Source organism: Squalius cephalus, assembly GCF_949319135.1.
Source record: "Squalius cephalus genome assembly, chromosome: 13".
NCBI classification, from domain to species: domain Eukaryota; kingdom Metazoa; phylum Chordata; class Actinopteri; order Cypriniformes; family Leuciscidae; genus Squalius; species Squalius cephalus.
In genome coordinates, this window is record NC_137134.1 from 5,401,353 (window position 1) to 5,420,734 (window position 19,382).

A 19,382-nucleotide genomic window follows, 5' to 3' on the forward strand; every position below is an offset into this window, starting at 1 on the left:
ACAGAGAAGGGAAGGTGCTTCTGTCAAACCACTGCTTTTCATCACACTCGCGTCAGTTTGTTTGTGTTCGCCCAACATGACCTGGAGAGAACCACATTGAACCACAAGAAACATCAGACAGGAGAATAACTTCAGCAGGACAAACAATTGATGGGCAACTTTATTGCTCATGTAACATTTTCAGGGATGTGATTTTTCCATGGATTTTTTTACACACTAACAGCTTATGATCCAGTAAATGCAGCTCCACACACACTTATTAAGAGAGCTGGCATTCTTTTTTTGGGATATCTTTTTTTTGTGTGTTGATTTTTCATGGATAGTATCACATACAAAGGTTTCTTCACCGTAAACCCAGGTCCAGGCCACTGATCCGTGTAATAAAATTGCAATCAAAACAAATTACTTAAAAAATGAATAGATACATTAAAACAAAACATAGATACAGACAGAAATACGAGAAACTTAGGATAAATATAATAACACCCAGATCAGAGGTTTTACAAGTCCAGATTGTACCCCAAAGTAAACTCTTCTATCGTGAAGCTTTCCAGTCAGTTCGTCTGCAGCGGAGAGCTGGCATTCTTGAAATAAGAAAAGATCAAACAATTGTTGTCTAGTGTTTCTTGGCTCCATGTGGAGTGTTTTCATAAGCCACCGTAGTGCTCAGCAGGGATAAAGAAGTGTGTGTGAGTGTGTGTTCTTGTTTAACCTACATTGTGAGATCCAAATATCAACACAAAGATAGTAAAACCCGACATTTTTGAAATTGAGAGGACATTTGTTCGAGCCCCACTAGGAAAACTGCTTATAAAACATATGATGTTTTTTGTGTGGAAAATATAAAAAGGCAGAACGTTTTCTATAAGTTTTGTGTTTAGAGGTAGGGTTAGGCCTTAGATTATATCATTAGCTCAGTAAAAAAACCATTACGCCTGTGAACCGCCTCTCGGTTCCTATAGAGGTGAGATGTTTCTGTTGATGTGGCACAGAGAGGCGTTCCAGACACGAGTCGAGAAGCGAGTGTGTGTAAGTGTGCTAATGACGGATGTCCACTGCCACTGCTGGACAAGACACACATGACCACCGCCAGTGATGTGCGAGTAATCCAGACAGAACAAGAGTGTAGACATAACATTCAGTCTGCGCCTCATTTTACTGTAAGCACACCCACCATAACCTTAAAAACAGTTATGACTATAGACGCAGAAACGTTCACTCATGATCGTGTAAGTTTGTTGATCATTTAAATCTGTGTGCCTCGGCCTCGCTACAATCTCCTGTGAATAAGAAGTACTCTTTAGCATACTTTTAAATATAATTACACATTTGTAATGATGAAGTTGCAATTTAGCACATCTAAAATATATTAACTCCAAAAGCAGTATCGAAAAACACACTACAGATAAAATAGTTTAAAAAAGTTAAAAAAGTACTTGACATGTATGTTAGTCAAAACCTCAAAATAAGTGTGCTTCTTTAAAGCATGACAAAATATTATTAATCATGAATATTTAAAATGTATTTTAAAGTAAAACGTTCAGTTTGACATTATTACAAAGTGCACTTAAAAAGTGAACTTAAGTGTTTAAAGAAACAGTCGTGAAAGTGTACTCTCTTTAAGTATATTTAAGAGGCCTTTTGTTTCATTCAAGGGTTAGTTCACCCAAAAATGAAAATTCTGTCATTAAATACTCACTCTCAAGTCTTTCCAAACCTGTTTGAGTTTCGTTCATCTTCAGGAACACAAATGAAGACATCTTTAATGAAATCTGAGAGCTTTCTGTCCCTCCATTGACAGTCTACGCAACCACCACTTTCAAGCTCCAGAAAGGCAGTAAAGACATCATTAAAGTCATCCATGTGTTGGTTTAACCTCAATTTTATGAAGGGACGTGAGTGCTTCGTTTGTGCAAAAAGCAAAAAAAAACATAATTTACCTTTTTATTTACAAAACAATAATCTCCAAAGTGCGTTCACGAGAGCATCACGACGCATGCGTGTAGTGTTGACTCGAGAGCAGGCGTTGTTAAAGATTTATATTGTGTAAATACAATGGTAAATTATGTTTACTGAGGGACAGACAGCTCTCAGATTTCATCAAAAAGATCTTCATTTGAGTTTCAAAGATGAACAAAGGTCTTACAGGTAATAAATAATGACAAAAAAATTCATTTAATATCACTAACCCTTTAATATTATATTATCTGCAATTTACAATGTTCTAAAATATCTACTTTTAAGATTCGAAGTACACTACAAGTGCACAATTGTTCTTACTTACATTTTATCATTGGCCAAAAAACATATATCCAGTCAACTTCTTTCGACAAGCCACACTATTTATCCATTATTCATGATTGTAGCATGTGGAATTAGTCACTAACATTAGGCATTAGCAATATTAATAGTGATGCTTGATCGAACAAAAATAATGCTTTGCATTGGGTTTCAAAGACACACAGCACACACTCTGTTTCCCATTAAAGTAAAAGGCCAGCTGCTTTACCTCGGAGGCCAATCAATGTGCTTTCATTTGCATTAGCCATGACAGAGGAAAGCTGCTTTGATATGTCAGGTTAGCGCACATGCTAATGTCGTGCCTGTGGGGCGCGTCAGAACACACCGTGTTTGGTCTGCGGATCCCATTGATGTCGGATTCATTTCAGACTGGGGGGCAGCAACACTTTGTATTTGTTCTCCTCACAGAGTCATTAAGTCACGCAGGATCCTTCATCTGCAGGTTTCCCTCCAGCAACGGCAGCCACGCGCACGACCTCTGACCTCAAGCATTCGCAATCCGACCCCTCCCAACCCTCGGACTTCACGTCCTCCAGGCTTAAAGTAGGATGAACCAAATCCATGTGGTAGAGAGTTCTTTCCAAGTTCTCTCCGGCATGTTCTGTGCAAATCTCGTGTTTATGTGTCAATGGGTTGTGGAGATAATATACGAGATATTGCTTCAGTGTTGGAGCACGCTAACGTCCGTTCCACTTTGAGCTAGCGCATGTTGACTGTCTTGACGTGAGGCAGAACGGGCATTGAGAAACAGCTTGGATGACACTCCCAGGGCATCAGTGGAAGATGTCAGACATTTCTCACACTGGTTTTACTCTTGCTCAGTTTAGCACACGCTCTCCAAGAGTTTGTAATCTTTCAAAATAGCAGAAGGTTTGATTCCAGTCGTTGTTGGCAGCGGGTCGAGTGTTGCCTCAGTCTGTGTGTAATTATATCTTGGCCGTGGTGTTGCGCTCGAAACATGCCAACGCAAGCACCGGTGAGGTCTCCAATGATATGGCCCGTATCATTCAGATCAGAGAGTATTACAGATATGAAATTAAACAAACTGGTACCAAAAAAACATCTCTGTTCAAACCCGAAAGCCCAGGTTTGAATCTGTTGCCGAGTTTGATCTCAGCTTGTCCAGAAGGATGTTTTCAGCATCCATGGAAAAGCTTATTTCATACTATTAGAAACATGTTTCACATCTGACATGCTGAGCACTGGCCAGATCCCGGGCGAGGAGGTGTTGTCTCTGTGCGTGGGTGCGCGTGCGTCTGCAAACCCTCACTGGGAGGATTCTGGGGTTTATGGCAGAGTGGTTTACCAGAGGTGATGCAGGACTGCTGCGGTCTCGGCTTCGTCCTTCGGGGATTTGCACATTCTCTGCACTGTGTCACAGACACAAAGCCTTTAGTGGAGTGTAAACTCAATTCTGAATGGCTGCCCTAGTGAGAAAATAGTACAACTAAACGTATTTGTGGCACACTATAAACTGGTATACTTAAAGTCTGTTAAATTGGAACAACTAATTTTGTGCTAAATGCATTTTAGTTGTCCAAAAGCAGTTCACCTAAAGTTGTATTTAATATACTTGTTTGTGCTAAAGTGGAACTATTCCAAGTATACTTAAATATACTCTTGTATTTAAGTTTTGAAATGCAGAATTCACTCCAATGTGTTTTTGGTGACACTACAATTGCAATTCAATTACACTGCAAGAGTGTAAACATACATTAATATTATACTGATAATAAACTTTTAGTGATTTTAAAACACATTGCAATGGCATTTCAAGTAAACTTGATGGCATCATTATAGTGTGCTTCAAATAGGCTACAATAAAGTAATCTTTATAAATAATGGCACTGCTTAAGAATTTGTCTTTTACAGACAGTATACCACTAACTTATTATCCAGAGAACATCAGTGAGACACTGGGAACAGATATTTGTACACTGAATGTAGGAGCCACTATGGACTGGAATCGAACACGGGTCGCTGCCACACAAGCGCACTCGTTTTACCAGCCAGATTTGCATCACACAAAACTGGGGTTACTTTGTGTTCCTTCCTTACTGTTACAAGTACTACTTTAAGCAAACAGATTTTTCTATCAATGACAGCACAAATTATATCAAGCGTAGCGTCAGTTCTGGCAGGTCACGTTAGTCAAGCTCTCATCAGTGACTCTCAGCTGATCCACGTCTACCTATAGGAATACGACGCGTTTCTCAGGAGCGAATTACCCTCCTCCATCCCCAGCTCCACCTGTCGTCAGTCAGGATCTGGCTTTCTGAGTGCCCTTGAATCAGAATAAATTCTCGAATTATGTTGTACTTTAAAATCTTGAATTAATGATATCTGCAACACATTCATGTTGGTTCTGTTGCCCTGAGGGGGTTATTGCTGCTCTTATCCATGCTAGGCCTCATGGATGCGCAGGGAGTTCTCGCCCAGAACAGAACCATACCGCCAATCCAAACTGTAAGCTAATTGTCAATCGTATTTGACGATAGTGGTCATGACAGAAATGGATTTAAAGTCCAGAAAAGTCTTAATATAAGCGAAGTAAGCAGAGCGTGAAAATAAATGTATAGAACATAAAAGTGTGTTAAACTTCAAGCTGATTAAGAAATAATCAGTAAAAATAAATTCTATTTATATGTAAAGCTGCTTTGCAACCATGCAAAATTGTGAAAAGTGCTATAGAAACAACAAAAATAAATTACTGAAGTAGTACCTAAATATTTAACAAATTATTTTGTTTTATTTGCAAATCGCTCGTTGTTACATTTGCGCTGTCGGCAGAAGTTGTGTTTGGAAATTCAGCCATTCAGCCAAACTAGATTCACTTGATACCTCACATTTTCTTTGATTTGCACAAAAAGTCACATCTAAAAAAATGTACACAGCATCATCTAAAAATAAATTTATCATTCTCAGATTTGAAATACATGATGAGACTTGTGTCTTTAGCCGTTTCTAGACTCTAAAGGTTTCCTTCTGACACATGTGCCACATCTTCAACACAGATTCCCAACAGTGTGACTCTAGAGAGTTCGGATGTTCAAATGAATTTGTAGTGTACTAAGCTTGAGCTTGATGGAAGCATGAAATAACTACATTTACAGTGTATTTTCAGTTAGTACATAGACATGTCAATAGTACGGTATCAGTGCATCCCTAGAAGAAACTATGCGATAAATTCATATGCAGATGCTGGACTCATCTGTATGGGTTCATACATGCATAAAAACGCTTGCCACATCAGATTGCTGCTCTGAGATAATATTGATCATATCTTCAATCTTGATCCAAGATGGATTTTCCAACCCAAATCCAAACTCAGGGTCCAAACCCAAAGCTGGAAACTGTCCACCAGCCCCTAAGCCATAGTTTACCATCTGTCACATGTTTTATTCTGCACAAAATAAATATAGCTTAAAATTACTTCAGAAACTATTTACTTTGAGGAGTAATAGATCCAAGCAGCCAAACATATGGGAGGGATGATAATAGTGCCAAACAGTTCAGATTAAAGGGATTAAATCAAAACCAAACAAGCCTCATATCATACGTCCACATAGTCCTCATAAAGTCCCTCTGTAGTCAATCATTTTATTCCTTAAAACTCATCTTTGATCACCCATATTTTAAAAAATCCTTAAAATATCTTGAATGTAACTCGACACCCTTGCCTCATTTAGTATGCGCGTTCTATGAGCCCCGCCTCCACTCACTCACTCAGCTCAGAGATCCACTGGTTGACGATCACACGTTGATCTGATTGGTTACAAGGTAGTTTGTGACGTCAGAAACACCAGCGATTTCAAAGCGTGTTTTTGAGACTGTCTTTGGTTCACTGCAGTTTTAAGGAGGAAATACTCAGCAATGGTGTCGACTTATGAATTTACACATGCTTTGTCTTAAAGCACATTAAAAACACCACATAGACACATAAACTACATTAAAAACTGGATTTTCACCACTCCAAATAAAAGTATGCTTTCTCAGTACTCAAAAATGTTTTAGAAGTATTTTTCATTGCTAGTTCATGTTAATGTATATCATTAACTAATGTAAACAAATGGAAGCTTATAGTAAATTGCGCTGTGTGAATTAATTCGCCATTTCACGATGATCAAGTCTGTAATATATCCCTTTCAATAATTTATGGCTGTTATATTAAAGGAAATACTCAATGTAGTAACACAATGTGAGGCAAGTTGTGTGAAGCTTGAAAGATATTACAAGTGGATGTTTGTGTACTGTAGAATATCCACCTCTGAAACACAGGAAGTCTATTTGAATTAATCATCCAAAACAAAGAAAGAGTTTTTTCCATCAGAAAACAACGTTTTGCTGAAAGAGCTTTTTTACCTCGTACAGAAAAGAAGTGCTTGCTGGGAGTGGTGAAGCCTCTTGTGCCCTGACTGTTGACCGCACTGACTCGAAACTGGTACCACCTGTGGGGCCGGATGTCCTTCAGCACGCAGCGGTCCTCCATGGTCTGAAAGAGGGGTCAGAGAGACTTTAATTAAGACGAATCCGCTCCTGAAGAGCTCCATCACTGCTGTGCGCTGATAAGAGTGGCAGTAATGACAGCTTGATCCAGCACAGGGAGATCTCTCTATAGAGCCTGTTGAAAAGCACAGCGCAAACGTCCCTATCCATTACATCACAGATCCCACCGGGAGCTCGGGACGTGCACAATGAGCCGCCTGTTTCTCCCACTGAGTCTCAATCTCCCGAGGAGACCGGCTTTTCTGAACTGCTTTAGCGCTTATGAAGAAGAAACTCATTTAAGTGTGATTTTACACACACACACACCAAGGTATTTTCAATTCAATGCCAATGTACAGCATCTGACTTTCCCTCAGTTTAAAAAATGAAAAATTTCACCTTTGTGAAAAAGAAGTGCACTTTAGCATACTTTAAATCAAAAGAGAAATCTTTTTCTTCCTAAATTTGCCTTTGTCTTTTGGTCTTTGAACCATTAAAACATCCTGCAAATTTCAGAGCTTAAAACCTCCTCATAAAAAACAAAACATTTCTTTAATTAAGCTCCAAAAACAGTATATGTTTACATTTTTTTTGTTAAATGTAATTAGCTGAACTTTAGATTGATTTTTAAACTCATTTAAGAAGGAGTTATGCACATCTTTATTTGTCATTTTATAATTCTATTGTCTGACAAGCAATTATGAAAAACTAAAATATACTTTAATGTCATTGAAACTTGTATATGTATTTAAATATATTTGTAATTACACATTTGTATCATGAAGTCGAAATTTAGTACACTTAAAATATAAAAACTTAAAGGCCTGGTTTCACAGACAGGGTTTAGATTAAGCCAGGATTAGGATCTCAGTTAGGACGTTTAAGTAGCTTTTATAAACGTGCCTTAGAATAAAACATTACTGGTGTGAATCTTGAGACAAAACAAATGGCACTGACATATTTTACGATAAGTTGCTTTCAGTTAAAGACAGCTCAAACATGCATTTCAGTCTGAGACTAGCTTTAGCCTGTGAAACTGGGGGTAAATGTAATACTGAATAACACTACTATTAAAATTATAATCAAGTACTTTACATGTGCTTTAGTATGTTAGTCAACACATCAAAATAAGTGTATTTCAAAGCATGACAAAAGATTATTAAAACAATGATTTAAAATGTATTTCAAAGTCAAACGTTTACACTTGTTAAAAGTGTCTTAATAATCATAGTCATGAAAGTGTCTCTCATTAAGTGCACTTAAGTAGCCTTTAATTTCATTAATACTATATTATCTGCAAGTATAGTTTAAAAAAAATATACTTTTAAGAGTTGAAGTAAACAACAAGTGCACATTCAATAAAGTTAAGCACACTTTTTCATAAGGGTAAAGTAATGAACTTATGATTAAACACTCATATTCATAGTAATGTGAGTGCACCGTCTTTGTACATCTAACGTCTTTGCTAATACTTGGTTATAGTAGTGTGTGAGAGGTACAGATGGATTGAATCTGTGGCTTCGATCAACCATAGAGGCACTGTGTCTAACTCTACAGCACAGTATATTATAAATACTCTCTAAATGCTTTAAACATCACAGGCCCATTGCTAATGAAGCATATGATCATATAAAATAGTTCTACCTAAGTATACACACAACAGTGAGTATGAATGTTATGGCCATTCACTTTATTACACATCTGTTAAACCCAACAGAAAGGAGGATTTCTCTAAGAAGAGTCCCTGAAAGATGTTACTCAGAGGTTTGAAGAATTATGTGTAACAGTGGGTTTAAGATGTCCTCTACAAACCCCAAACCCACATGTCTTTACTCTGAATAAACTCGATGCTTAATCTTAATCACAGCCTTGTGTCTGTGAACATTTACCATGAGAACAGTCTGCCAGGCCGACGCTTCGTCCTCGCTGGGGTGAATCCCATGATTCCACCTCCTCTGAAGAACATAGAGGACTGGCTCTACAGAGACGTTAAACTTGGACATCCACGTCACCTTCAGATGGCCCTGCTGGTCCTCGGAGAAGGAGATGTCTCTCCTTGGCTTCAAAGGGACTCCTATGCAAAAATAAGAAAGCAAACGTGTTTGTTTTTTCTGAATCAAGCGAAGACTGTTTGGCCAGTAAATCAGCCAATCAGGTCAAAATTACAACGGTATTTAAAAAGCCTTACTGAGAATTTAATTCTTGCCTTTTACAAACAACAGTAGACACAGCTGTGAAATGAATTTGGGTCAGAGAAAAATAAGGATGTCTGCAATGAAGGAAATGATTTAAAAATCTAGTTTAAATGCATGTGCCAGACCTTTGTAATCTAGTAGTAATTTTCTATTTATGTTGCTTTCATACATTTTAACTGTATTTCTGTATTAAAATATTTTAAAATAAAAAAGCTTTAAAACAAATTTTAGTCACCAAGGGTTTCAAATCACCCTCACTCTCATGTCGTTCCAAACCTGTATGACTTTCTTTCTTCTGAGGAACACAAAAGAAGATATTTTGAACAATGATTTTCCCCAAACAATGGAAGTCAATGGGAACCGAAACTGTCACCAACATTCTTCAAAATATATTCATGTTCCACGCAAGAAACAAAGTCATACATGTTTGGAGGGTGAGTAAATATGACAGAGGAGACATTTTTGGATGGATAATCCCTTAAATGAGGCCCTAGTCTTTATTCTAGATCAAATTCATTTCAATCCACAATTTTGACCTGAATGAGTCACGTAATGTTAATGTGAATGACCCATTGCCATCGCAGCCGTCAGTGTGTTGTACCTCTGTAGAGGTTGGCGGGGGACTGGCAGGTGTGTCCGCACCCGTTGGAGCAGCACTTCTTGAAGCCGGAGCACTCTCGGTCGACCGCACAGCCCTCCACACAGGCAGCGGCGAACCCTGCCGCCCGCTGGGCCGGAGGACAGTCCCCCTGCTTCTGCACCCGCAGCGAGCGCACAAACTCAGCACTGGTCACACACTCGTGATGCTTCTGGCCCACGGTACAGAGACAAGGATCAAAAACTAGATTTTACAAGCAAATATTACAGTATACATTACATTTGGATTAAATTGGATACTTGGAGAGATCATTTGGAAATATTAAATATCACCCTCTAAACTCTGAACAATTCTACAGTATATAAACCTGACGGTGTTTGGACGGGATTAGTTTAACATGAATACGTGGGGTAAAGTAATTGGCAACACTTTACAATAACAGGCCATGAATAATCATGTACTAATACCTGAATTAATAGTTACTTCAACATGAACTCATGATTAGTGAAGATATGAGCTAATCATGAACCAATGAAGAGCGATCCTTAACTAGGAGTCATAATGATTCATGCATGAATAACAGCAGCCTTGAACATGTTAGTACATGCTTGATGGTTAATGCATTCATTAACGTCTAGGGGTAAACTAAATCAATCAGGCTCTGTAAGAATAAATAAGAAGTAATCTAAATTTGAATTAAACATATGATTTAACACTCATTAGTGGTCACTATGGTAATGCTGGCATTTTAATCTCATAAATGTTGACTGCTTTGGTAAACAGAATTAATAGTTAAAGACATGTTTGCATGTATGTTGTATTTGGGAGTTGTCAGGAGGTTATGTACAATAATTAACTGTATTTTTTGTTATTTAAATGTATATGCTTCGATTACCATTAGCTTATATCTTATGCCCTATTTTACATGTAAACGTGCCATATTGTGTGTCTTTACAGGTATGATTGGGCTTTCCATGATGATTGGGCTATATGTTTAATTGTATAAATAAAAATAAAAGTATTACACATCAATTTTTTTTTTTTTTTTGTACCATGGGTGTAAAGGAATAAGGATGACACTCTTATTGTATATGTTTATTCATATTTTAGTTTATGATTTGTAAGTGCATCATTGTGTCATGACTTAACTTGAGGATGCACATCATAATCAATCCATTATTAACTAACCATACACTAACATCAACTAATGACTTGTTAATGCATCATTATGTCATGACTTTACTTGAGGGGGTACATCATAATTAATTCACTGTTAACTACTTACCAATTTCAGCTCATGATTTATCATAAACTTACAATCAAATACACATGTACTACAACTAGTATTCAGCCCAGTTAAGTGATGTTGTGTGGTCCGAGAACAGAGGTACAGTCTCATCACGGCCTGTGTCTGGATGGAGAGTGAACTACTGATCCCAGCAAACGTTCCCTGACCTTAGTTCATGTTTCCTGTTTGGTTAGATTTTTTTGCAAACCGATTGCTCAAGAATTGTTGTAAGTCACAGTAGGTTTAGTTTGATGGGAAAGAGATTATCAGAAAATAGATTAGGACCTTTTAAGATAAATTATTAGTGTATTTAGTATTTTCTATGTTTGATAAGGAGGATCAGTGAAATTAATGGCAAACTAATCCTGTGCCTTTCAGTAATGTTTATGATGAAGCTGCTGATGTTAATAGTTTAAATAATGACTAATAAATTGTTTAAATGTGTTCAAAGTCAAAATATTTAACATTTATTCTTACAGAGCCTGATTGATTTAGTTTACCCCTAAACGTTAATGAATGCATTAACTATCAAACATGTACTAACATGTTTAAGGCTGCTGTTATTCATGCATGAATCATTATGACTCCTGTCGTAGTTATGGAATGCTCTTCATTGGTTCATGATTAGCTCATATCTTCACTAATCATGAGTTCATGTTGAAGTAACTATTAATTCAGGTATTACTACATGATTATTCATGCCCTGTTATTGTAAAGTGTTATCAAGTAATTATTACCAGAGCTTCTCAGAGATTTTAGTTCTGTCTGAATATGCATCTCAGTGATCATCACGGACAATGTCAGTAACGATTACGGCGACTTTTACCTTCAGTAAAAAGGTCCGGAAAAATTACCTCAGGTAATGCTAATCCCGTGTGAATAGACCCGCTGTAAATATGTACGGAAATATTCCCTCATTTCCTGTTTAAAAGTAGCTTTCCAAGGTTTTTTAAGTATGGAGACACTTGAAAAAGCATTCAGTTGCATTCTACGTGGTGGGACGAGTCTGTGACAAAACTCAAGTGTTTTCCACACACCATTCAGATCTAAAAGAAGGTGGAAAGCACTTGTTAGAGGCACGAAACTTATTTTAGCATTAGGTTAGTGCCTATTACCAACACAATCCAATCTGAATTTACTTAATACATGGTTTGACAAGATCTAACTGGTTTTTATATATATAAATATAGGTTATATGTGTTTGGGGTCAATTATTTATTTTTCTTTCAGTGTTTGGGTAGTTTTTGTGTTACCCAGCTTCTGGGTCAGAAGTAACAACCCAGGGGTTGAGTTATTTATCGTAGGCTTTTTGTGACCAGTTCAGGAGAGTGCCGTTACAGTGGAAACGGGACAACAGAGACTGGTCGATCTTGGTGTTGGTGTGGAGTATTTTTTAAAAAAGTTTAGAGGATTTAAATTAATCAGTAAACATTAATTCATGTATGAAGTTTAAAAAAAAGCTAGCACTATAGTAAAAAATAAATCAACCCAGTATAATGGGTTAAATCAACCCATTATGCTGGGTTAAATAAACAACCCAATTTGCTGTGTAAAATGAACCCAACATGTGTTCTGTTCGGTTGAACCGCCCAAATTGGGTTGTTTTTAACCCAGTGTTTTTTAGAGTGTGACGACAGGAGGGTGACGGCGGTGTGTTAATCGAGTTACCCCTCCCTCTTCTGCTAGTTTAACTGAGATTTCTTATCCCGTGAGAATTGGCCATTATTACTACAGACGTCCTGTGGTAAAATCACATTACTCCATCTCCCCCTGTAAAATTAATCCTGTCCGAATAGGGCTAACATCCCGGTGCTTAATATGTCAGTCAATCCCTGAATCTCTTTTGATTTTGAATAGCTAATATTGCTTCCTCCCACTCAGGTTAACATTTCATGCTGAAAAAAGACAAAAATACAAACCGCTGCAAATAAGGCCGAGTTTGCTTGTTTTTGCGTTAAATTCTGGAGGCACTGTATAGGGTTTGTTCAATTCACTAACCTTAATAGCAATAGTAACAGTGATGCTTGATTTAACACACACCACTAATGAGAGGCAGCTGGAAAATCAGGGAGTGACAAAAAGTGAAGGAAAGACAGACACCGAGTGGGACGCAGCGGTTAGACAAAGCCACCCACCCAAACATGCCCGATGAGGTCTCTGTCCCATCGTGTGTTTGTACTGACTCACTGTAGTCAAACACACACACACACACACACATACAGCACCTCTCTGAGTCTGAACACACATGTGGCACTCTGGAAACTTCATCTGCACAACATCTCCAAGATTACTCAACTCAACACTTCTGTCAGTCTCAATCAGGCACATATTTCTTCCATTGGGTGAATCACAGAATTGGGAAAACAACAAAGGGCTTCACTGCGTGTTTCTAAGTGGCTGTGAAGCATTCTGGGTACTTATTATTACCCGACGAGTCTTACGCACAGCTGAACCACACAGCACGTCCATCTGACGGACCTCAAGCGTTGAAACACTTCACGCTGACGGCTTAAATTAAAGCTTTGCTGAGATAATGATCGCTGAATTTCAACAAGATGTTAACAGTTGTTGCGCTCGCTGTGAAGAACAAAGGTCTGGACGTAAATACAGCTCTTATCTGCTTCGCTTCAATAACGTGCTGATCTCCGCTGAGGGAAACGTAATCTCTGTGCTCAACTCTGGGGACACGGGATGAAAGGGCCATAAAATCACAGTGGAATTCGGAGAGTCATTCAGTTTCCGCTTCAATTTGGACTCGCTTGACGCACAGAAAACCTCACACATGCTTTGATTGCGGAGCGTGACTCCACGGCCGTGTGCTAATTCATCTCATGCAGGCGTACGCTCGTCTCAGAGGTATTGTGTTGATTTGCCTGGTTTTTAATCAGAGAAACATCCTACGCAAGTAGCCTTTCCATCACAGCTGTAACAATCTACAGTCAGCACTAACACAAGGCAGGATTTCTGTGGAGAGACTTACCTCGCAGGTCTTGGGAGACAGGGCTCGTCTTGTTTCCCATAATTCCTTGCATGGTTGTAGGCACTGCAGACAAACAAATAAACAGACCTGAGTATGGTCTATAGGTTTTAAATCCATGGAGAGACAGAACACACAAACATTTGCATGTGAGCACAAGCGTTGCAGTGTCGCAGTACAGCGGCCGCTCAAACTGTGTTGCATTGTGTAGACCGCAGGACTTCAAACTAATGTGACAAGCTGCTGGAAATATTGACAGATCGATGAATATTTCATGGCTTGCAGTCTTGGGTCTTAAACTTGACCCTGTCTAAATGTTGCTAGATTCAAATACGTTCATACACTGTGTTTTTTTTTTAAGTTGCTACCCTAACCCTACATTTTAAGCAGGAATTGAAACTGAATTGAATTATTTTCACTCACTCTTTCCCCATAAAGTGAACTATATTGAATTAAAGGGTTTGTTCAACAACAACAACAACAACACAAATATCCCATAATTTAGTCACCTTCAAGCCATCCTAGGTGCACATGACTTTCTTCTTTCAGCCAAACACATTCAGAGTTATATTAAAAATATCCTGGCTCAGGATATTGGTACCACAGATTTTAAAGCCCAAAAAAGTTCCCCACAGGGCTCCGGGGGGGGGGGGGGGGGGGGGGGGGGGGTAATAAAGGCCTTCTGAAGCAAAGTAATGCATTTTTGTAAGAAAAATATCCATATTTATAACTTTATGAACTATAATCACTGGCTTCCGGTAACAGCCGTACGTGAGTCGAGTTCCGGTGGAAGAGTTTAAGTGAGAGTTGACGCCTCTCACGGTTCAAACAACAAACTCAAGCTTCTCCCACATTTCTCTTTAAAAATTGTCGTTTTAGACTTCTAATTCGTGACTGGTGTTTTGTTTTGCTCTATCCTCTGCGCTTCCGCGTTTGTCATTACGTCATGCGTCGGGTCAGAGGTCATGCGTCATGCATCGGGTCAGAGGTCACTCTTCCACTGGAACTAGACTTGCTAGTGATTATAGTTTATAAAGTTATAAATATGGATATTTTTGTAATATTTTGGATATTTTAGTTTTAAATATGGACATTACACTTCCCTTCAGAAGGCCTTTATTAACTGCCTGGAGTCGTATGGTTTACTTTTATGATAGATGGATGTACTTTTTTGGACTTCAAAATCTAAGGTACCATTCACTCCCATTTAACAGTTCTCACAATCTTGCTTAGGTTCCACTCAACGCCTTAACCCTCAGTCTTATCCGGGTCACGGCACCAGCGGCGGTTAGATACAAATGTAAATATGTGCTGCTCTCTCAATAGCAAAATAAACACAACAAAACTGACAGCGGTGAGAAAACAGCAGTTCAGAAAGCATCTGTTTATAGCGATGTGGATGTTTGCATGAGCTCTGGAATTCGGCACTCCAGTAAAGTCACGTCATGTTTATTTATACAGCACTTCATACAACAGATTGTTTAAAAGCATCAACTTACAGTATTAACAGTGTCAGTGCTGCTTTCAATTAGATTTACACTTCAATTTCTACTATAAAGAAACTCTCCAGTGTGTTCATGGTTTTACACGCATCTGACCTCGACGGACTGAACAGAAGAAATGAACCGGAGAAGATTTACACCTCAAAAAGGGCGGAGCCCCAAAGCCCACCTACATATTACATCATCACCACTGACCAATGAGAGTTCAAAGGTGTTTACCAGCCAGAGCAAACTTTCCCAGAAAGCTCGCTATGGCAAGCTGTTTCAAAGTCCCGAAACGAACTCCAAACAAACTACGTTTTGGCCTGATTTTTGTCACATCAGTTCGATTTCGCTTGAAGTACATGGGGGGCCTTTACTGAGCAGTTCCAATTTTCACATGAAAAAAAGTTTGTAAACCAAATCTGCGCAGATTTAGCGCAAATACTCAACTTGTGAGTCATCATGATATATTAAATACAGCATATTGCGCCGAATATCCACAAGACTTTGCTATTTTCCAACATCCTAAATTTTTTTGATATTCTTTGTACTTTATTGATCTGTCCATCTAAAACACATTTTTGGTGAAAAGGATGAGGATGAAAGAGGGATGACAGGATTTCGTTCGAATAAGAAATGAATGTATGAAATCCAAATTATATGTATATTATAGTTCTGAATGGCTGGTAACTTAAAAATGTAGTAGCCAAATTGGTCCATAAGTGAAAAAGAGTAATTATCATGGCTTTGTTCTGATGTTTTAGTGATTACAATGGAAAATGATGGAGATATATTGGATATTGACTGCACCATCTGCACAAACAAATTCAATTTTATTAATTAGGCACAAAATGTGGTCAATCCCAAAGATGGGATTTGTGTGAAGAACAATGCCTTAGGATTCTATGCTTAATTATACAAGGATTCAAACATTCAGTACAAAGGATGAGCACATTTGTTCCGTTTCAGGATCAAGTGTGTTTTCCCTCTCTAATGTAAGCTCTCCGTTCCCTGAGACGCTCCTGTCGAACCCCTGCTGGCCCGGCCTCCAGTCGCTCATGAGCTGGAACATTCACACACATCTGCTGTGTGTTACATGATGGATTATTCTGACATCTGCCCCCATCTATCCCCCACCTGAACAGACAGCTTTCATTTGGCTGAACTCAAAGTCAAGACCACGTTCAAGAAAGAAGAAAACAACCAGAAAATAGGAGAGAACAGAGACATGGAGTGAGGCTGGTTTCACCTTACTGCAAAGATAATCTTATTATCAAGATAATCAAAGTCTAAATCAGTCATTCATACAGACTTTGATTCAAATGGAAACAAGGATTCTGTTCAAAAAATTTCATCTCTTAAGATAAATAGGATTTGTTTTCCTTCTGGTGATTCTAATTGTCCAGCCAATGCCCGTATCACTACAGTCAGACAGTCTGCAGAAAGCAAAACAACCAAACTCATCCAATACTAATACTCTCAAAAAGATCAAATATACCAAAATAAATTCTTCAACAAAAAACATCGGTCTGAATAACACTGTACAGTTCAAATTATAATCAGGTACTTTGCATGTGCTTTAGTATGTTAGTCCACACTTCATAATAAAAGTGTACATCTTCAAAACATGACAAAATAATTAAAACACGATTTAAATGTATCTTAAAGTAAAACCCTTTCACTTGACATTATTACAAAGTGCACTTTTAAGAAACAGTCATGAAAGTGCACTTAAAGAGTGGCCATTTATATTGTCTGCAAATACAGTATTTTAAATTATACTTTTAATATTTGAAGTACACTACAAATGCATGTTCAATACAATTAAGTACACTTCTTTTTCAAACTGAGATTTTAGATGTGACTGTCAGTTTGTCGAACAATGGCAAAAAATCTTCTCCTCAAGCCCCTCCACACAGTATGTGGACAACAAGCCATATTTGTTTACCTTTATGAATCAAAGATTATATGGGAATGTAAATTCATGAATTGTAAGTTATGACGTCCCGACAGAGTGTTTTCAAATTTCTGTCTATTCAGTTGAGGTCAGTATAGCTCCTGTGTGTCCGACCTCCATCTAATGACTGCATGCTGACGCCCTCAACACAACATACACACACACACACACACTCTCTGCCTGTGAGTCATCAATATGACAGCACACTCCTGAGAGGAAGGGGCTGATGGGAGAGAGCCAGAGGTCTGGACTGTATTACGGGCCGGCGTCTCCCTGCGTTTGGTGAACTACACACACACTGCGGCAGGGGGTCAGCGCAGGGAGATCAGTAGCTGGGACACAGGTTATCACTGACTAATTTCCCTCTGGCATGATACACATGCGATTGTGGGATATGATGATGGATGAATGAGTCAAGCATCTGCTGCTTCTGTTTACAAAAGATCTCAGCGAGACAGTGAACTCCTCTGAATGCAGGTTCATCTCACATTTAGGCATTTACAAGGTCAACTTTTGAGAGTATCTTATGAGGGGTGCTTTAAAGGGGATGAATGAAGTGATGCTTGCTGGATTTTAGTGTACTGAGATTTTCCTAACAGTCCTGTTACAGTGATAACTCTCACAGACATGGCAGAAAATCGCCTATTGTGAGAAAGCTGTATAAGACAAGAAAGCATATGCAGTTAAAGAGCATCTTGCAGGTTAGAAGACCCAACAAGTCAATGTATAGAAAAATAATGTAGGAACTAGATTTTCTTTAAAAAAACTTATAAATACACTACAGTGGCTTCTGGAGTCGTTTTTGTGAGAAAATTTTACTTCCGCATCTGAAAATGGGCGTGACGGGCGAGAGTTGTAACGTAGCACGAGGGAGAGCGGTCGATTCAAACAACAGGGAAAAATGGATTGCAATGACATTTCGGACGCTGAGGAAATTGTTGACGGACCACAGCCATACAATCATGAGTCTGCTAGGCTGCCAAGAGAGCAGGGACAGGCCAGGATTAATGTTAGACAGAACATATTGGAACTTACAATAACAGAAACTAAGCTTTGATCAGGCGTTTGTCATGCTCATTAATATCCGCCCAGGCTAACGTTACGTGATATAACTTAGCGGTTTCTCATCGAGAGACAGAGAGATATTTATTCCTGATACATTTTTTGTTCCATAGGTGCTTGTGTGGGAAATGCGAGGCAATGTTTACAGCTGAGGAAAGTCAGTGTTGCAGGGAGGTGGATGCATACTGGGCCTTAGTGGAAAATGCCAAACTTCCATGGTTGCAGTTAGTGTTACTACAGTAAAGCCATGGTGAATGTTGCTGATCTGTGGACACTGGATAGTTCGTTCATTCATTGCACAATGTTTATTCCTGGTTTCCACGTCAGCGCTGTTTGACCCGTTAATAACGGAGAAATGTGAATATTTCTCACTAGATCTCTCAAGCGATGTTATTACTTCAGTGGCGAATTCAAATGCTTTATTTACTGGATCTCGCAGTTACAGTGTTGCTTGATCAGGCTCACGCTGCACTGGTCCAAACTGATAAACAGTCCACACAAACACAATAACGAGTAGCTCAGTTTCGTTCCGCTTACATTGCGTTTGCCAGTTGATGTTGTGCTCGCGCCTACATCCGGCGGGAGAACCCGAAGATGCGTGCACTGAAGGAACCGCACCAGCTCTGAGTCTCACCCGGTTCTTACTTCGGTATCCCATGTTGAACTCCATCATATCGCCGGGACGATAATCCTCCGATCTAAGGTGAATGCTACACATGACAGCGTTTTCCGAAGCCGACGCGGAAGAGAAATCCCTCTCTTCACCTGCACAAACCGCACCCAGGCACGAAAGATAGCGTCGTCCTTTTTCTTGTTAGGAAACCGGTGGACTCGATGTCCTGACAGGCTGGAGTTTTTGCAAGCTCCACAAACACAAAAATTTACCATGACGATGATAAATTGAAATACAAAAACTACTGAAAACACACTGACTCACGACCGCTCTTACTGAATACCAACCTACTCTGCACTGAGCTGCGGCAGAGCACAGCACACATCTCCCTCGTGTGACGTAACATGAGGCGATGTTGAAAA

General features: G+C 38.9%; 1 protein-coding gene across 2 annotated transcripts in view; it reads right to left on the bottom strand.

Annotated features, from left to right (window-relative positions):
- anos1b (anosmin 1b) overlaps positions 1 to 19,382 on the bottom strand; it is a 79,650-nt gene that overhangs the window by 27,174 nt on the left and 33,094 nt on the right. Inside the window, exons 3-6 of one of the 2 annotated variants that reach the window (XM_079890226.1) lie at positions 13,848 to 13,910; positions 9,583 to 9,790; positions 8,676 to 8,860; positions 6,664 to 6,793 (exon numbers count right to left, since the gene is read on the bottom strand). In XM_079890226.1, the coding sequence (XP_079746352.1) occupies positions 6,664 to 6,793; positions 8,676 to 8,860; positions 9,583 to 9,790; positions 13,848 to 13,910 (586 nt within the window). The remainder of the gene's footprint in view (positions 1 to 6,663; positions 6,794 to 8,675; positions 8,861 to 9,582; positions 9,791 to 13,847; positions 13,911 to 19,382) is intronic. The other variant, XM_079890227.1, reaches the window with a different exon arrangement.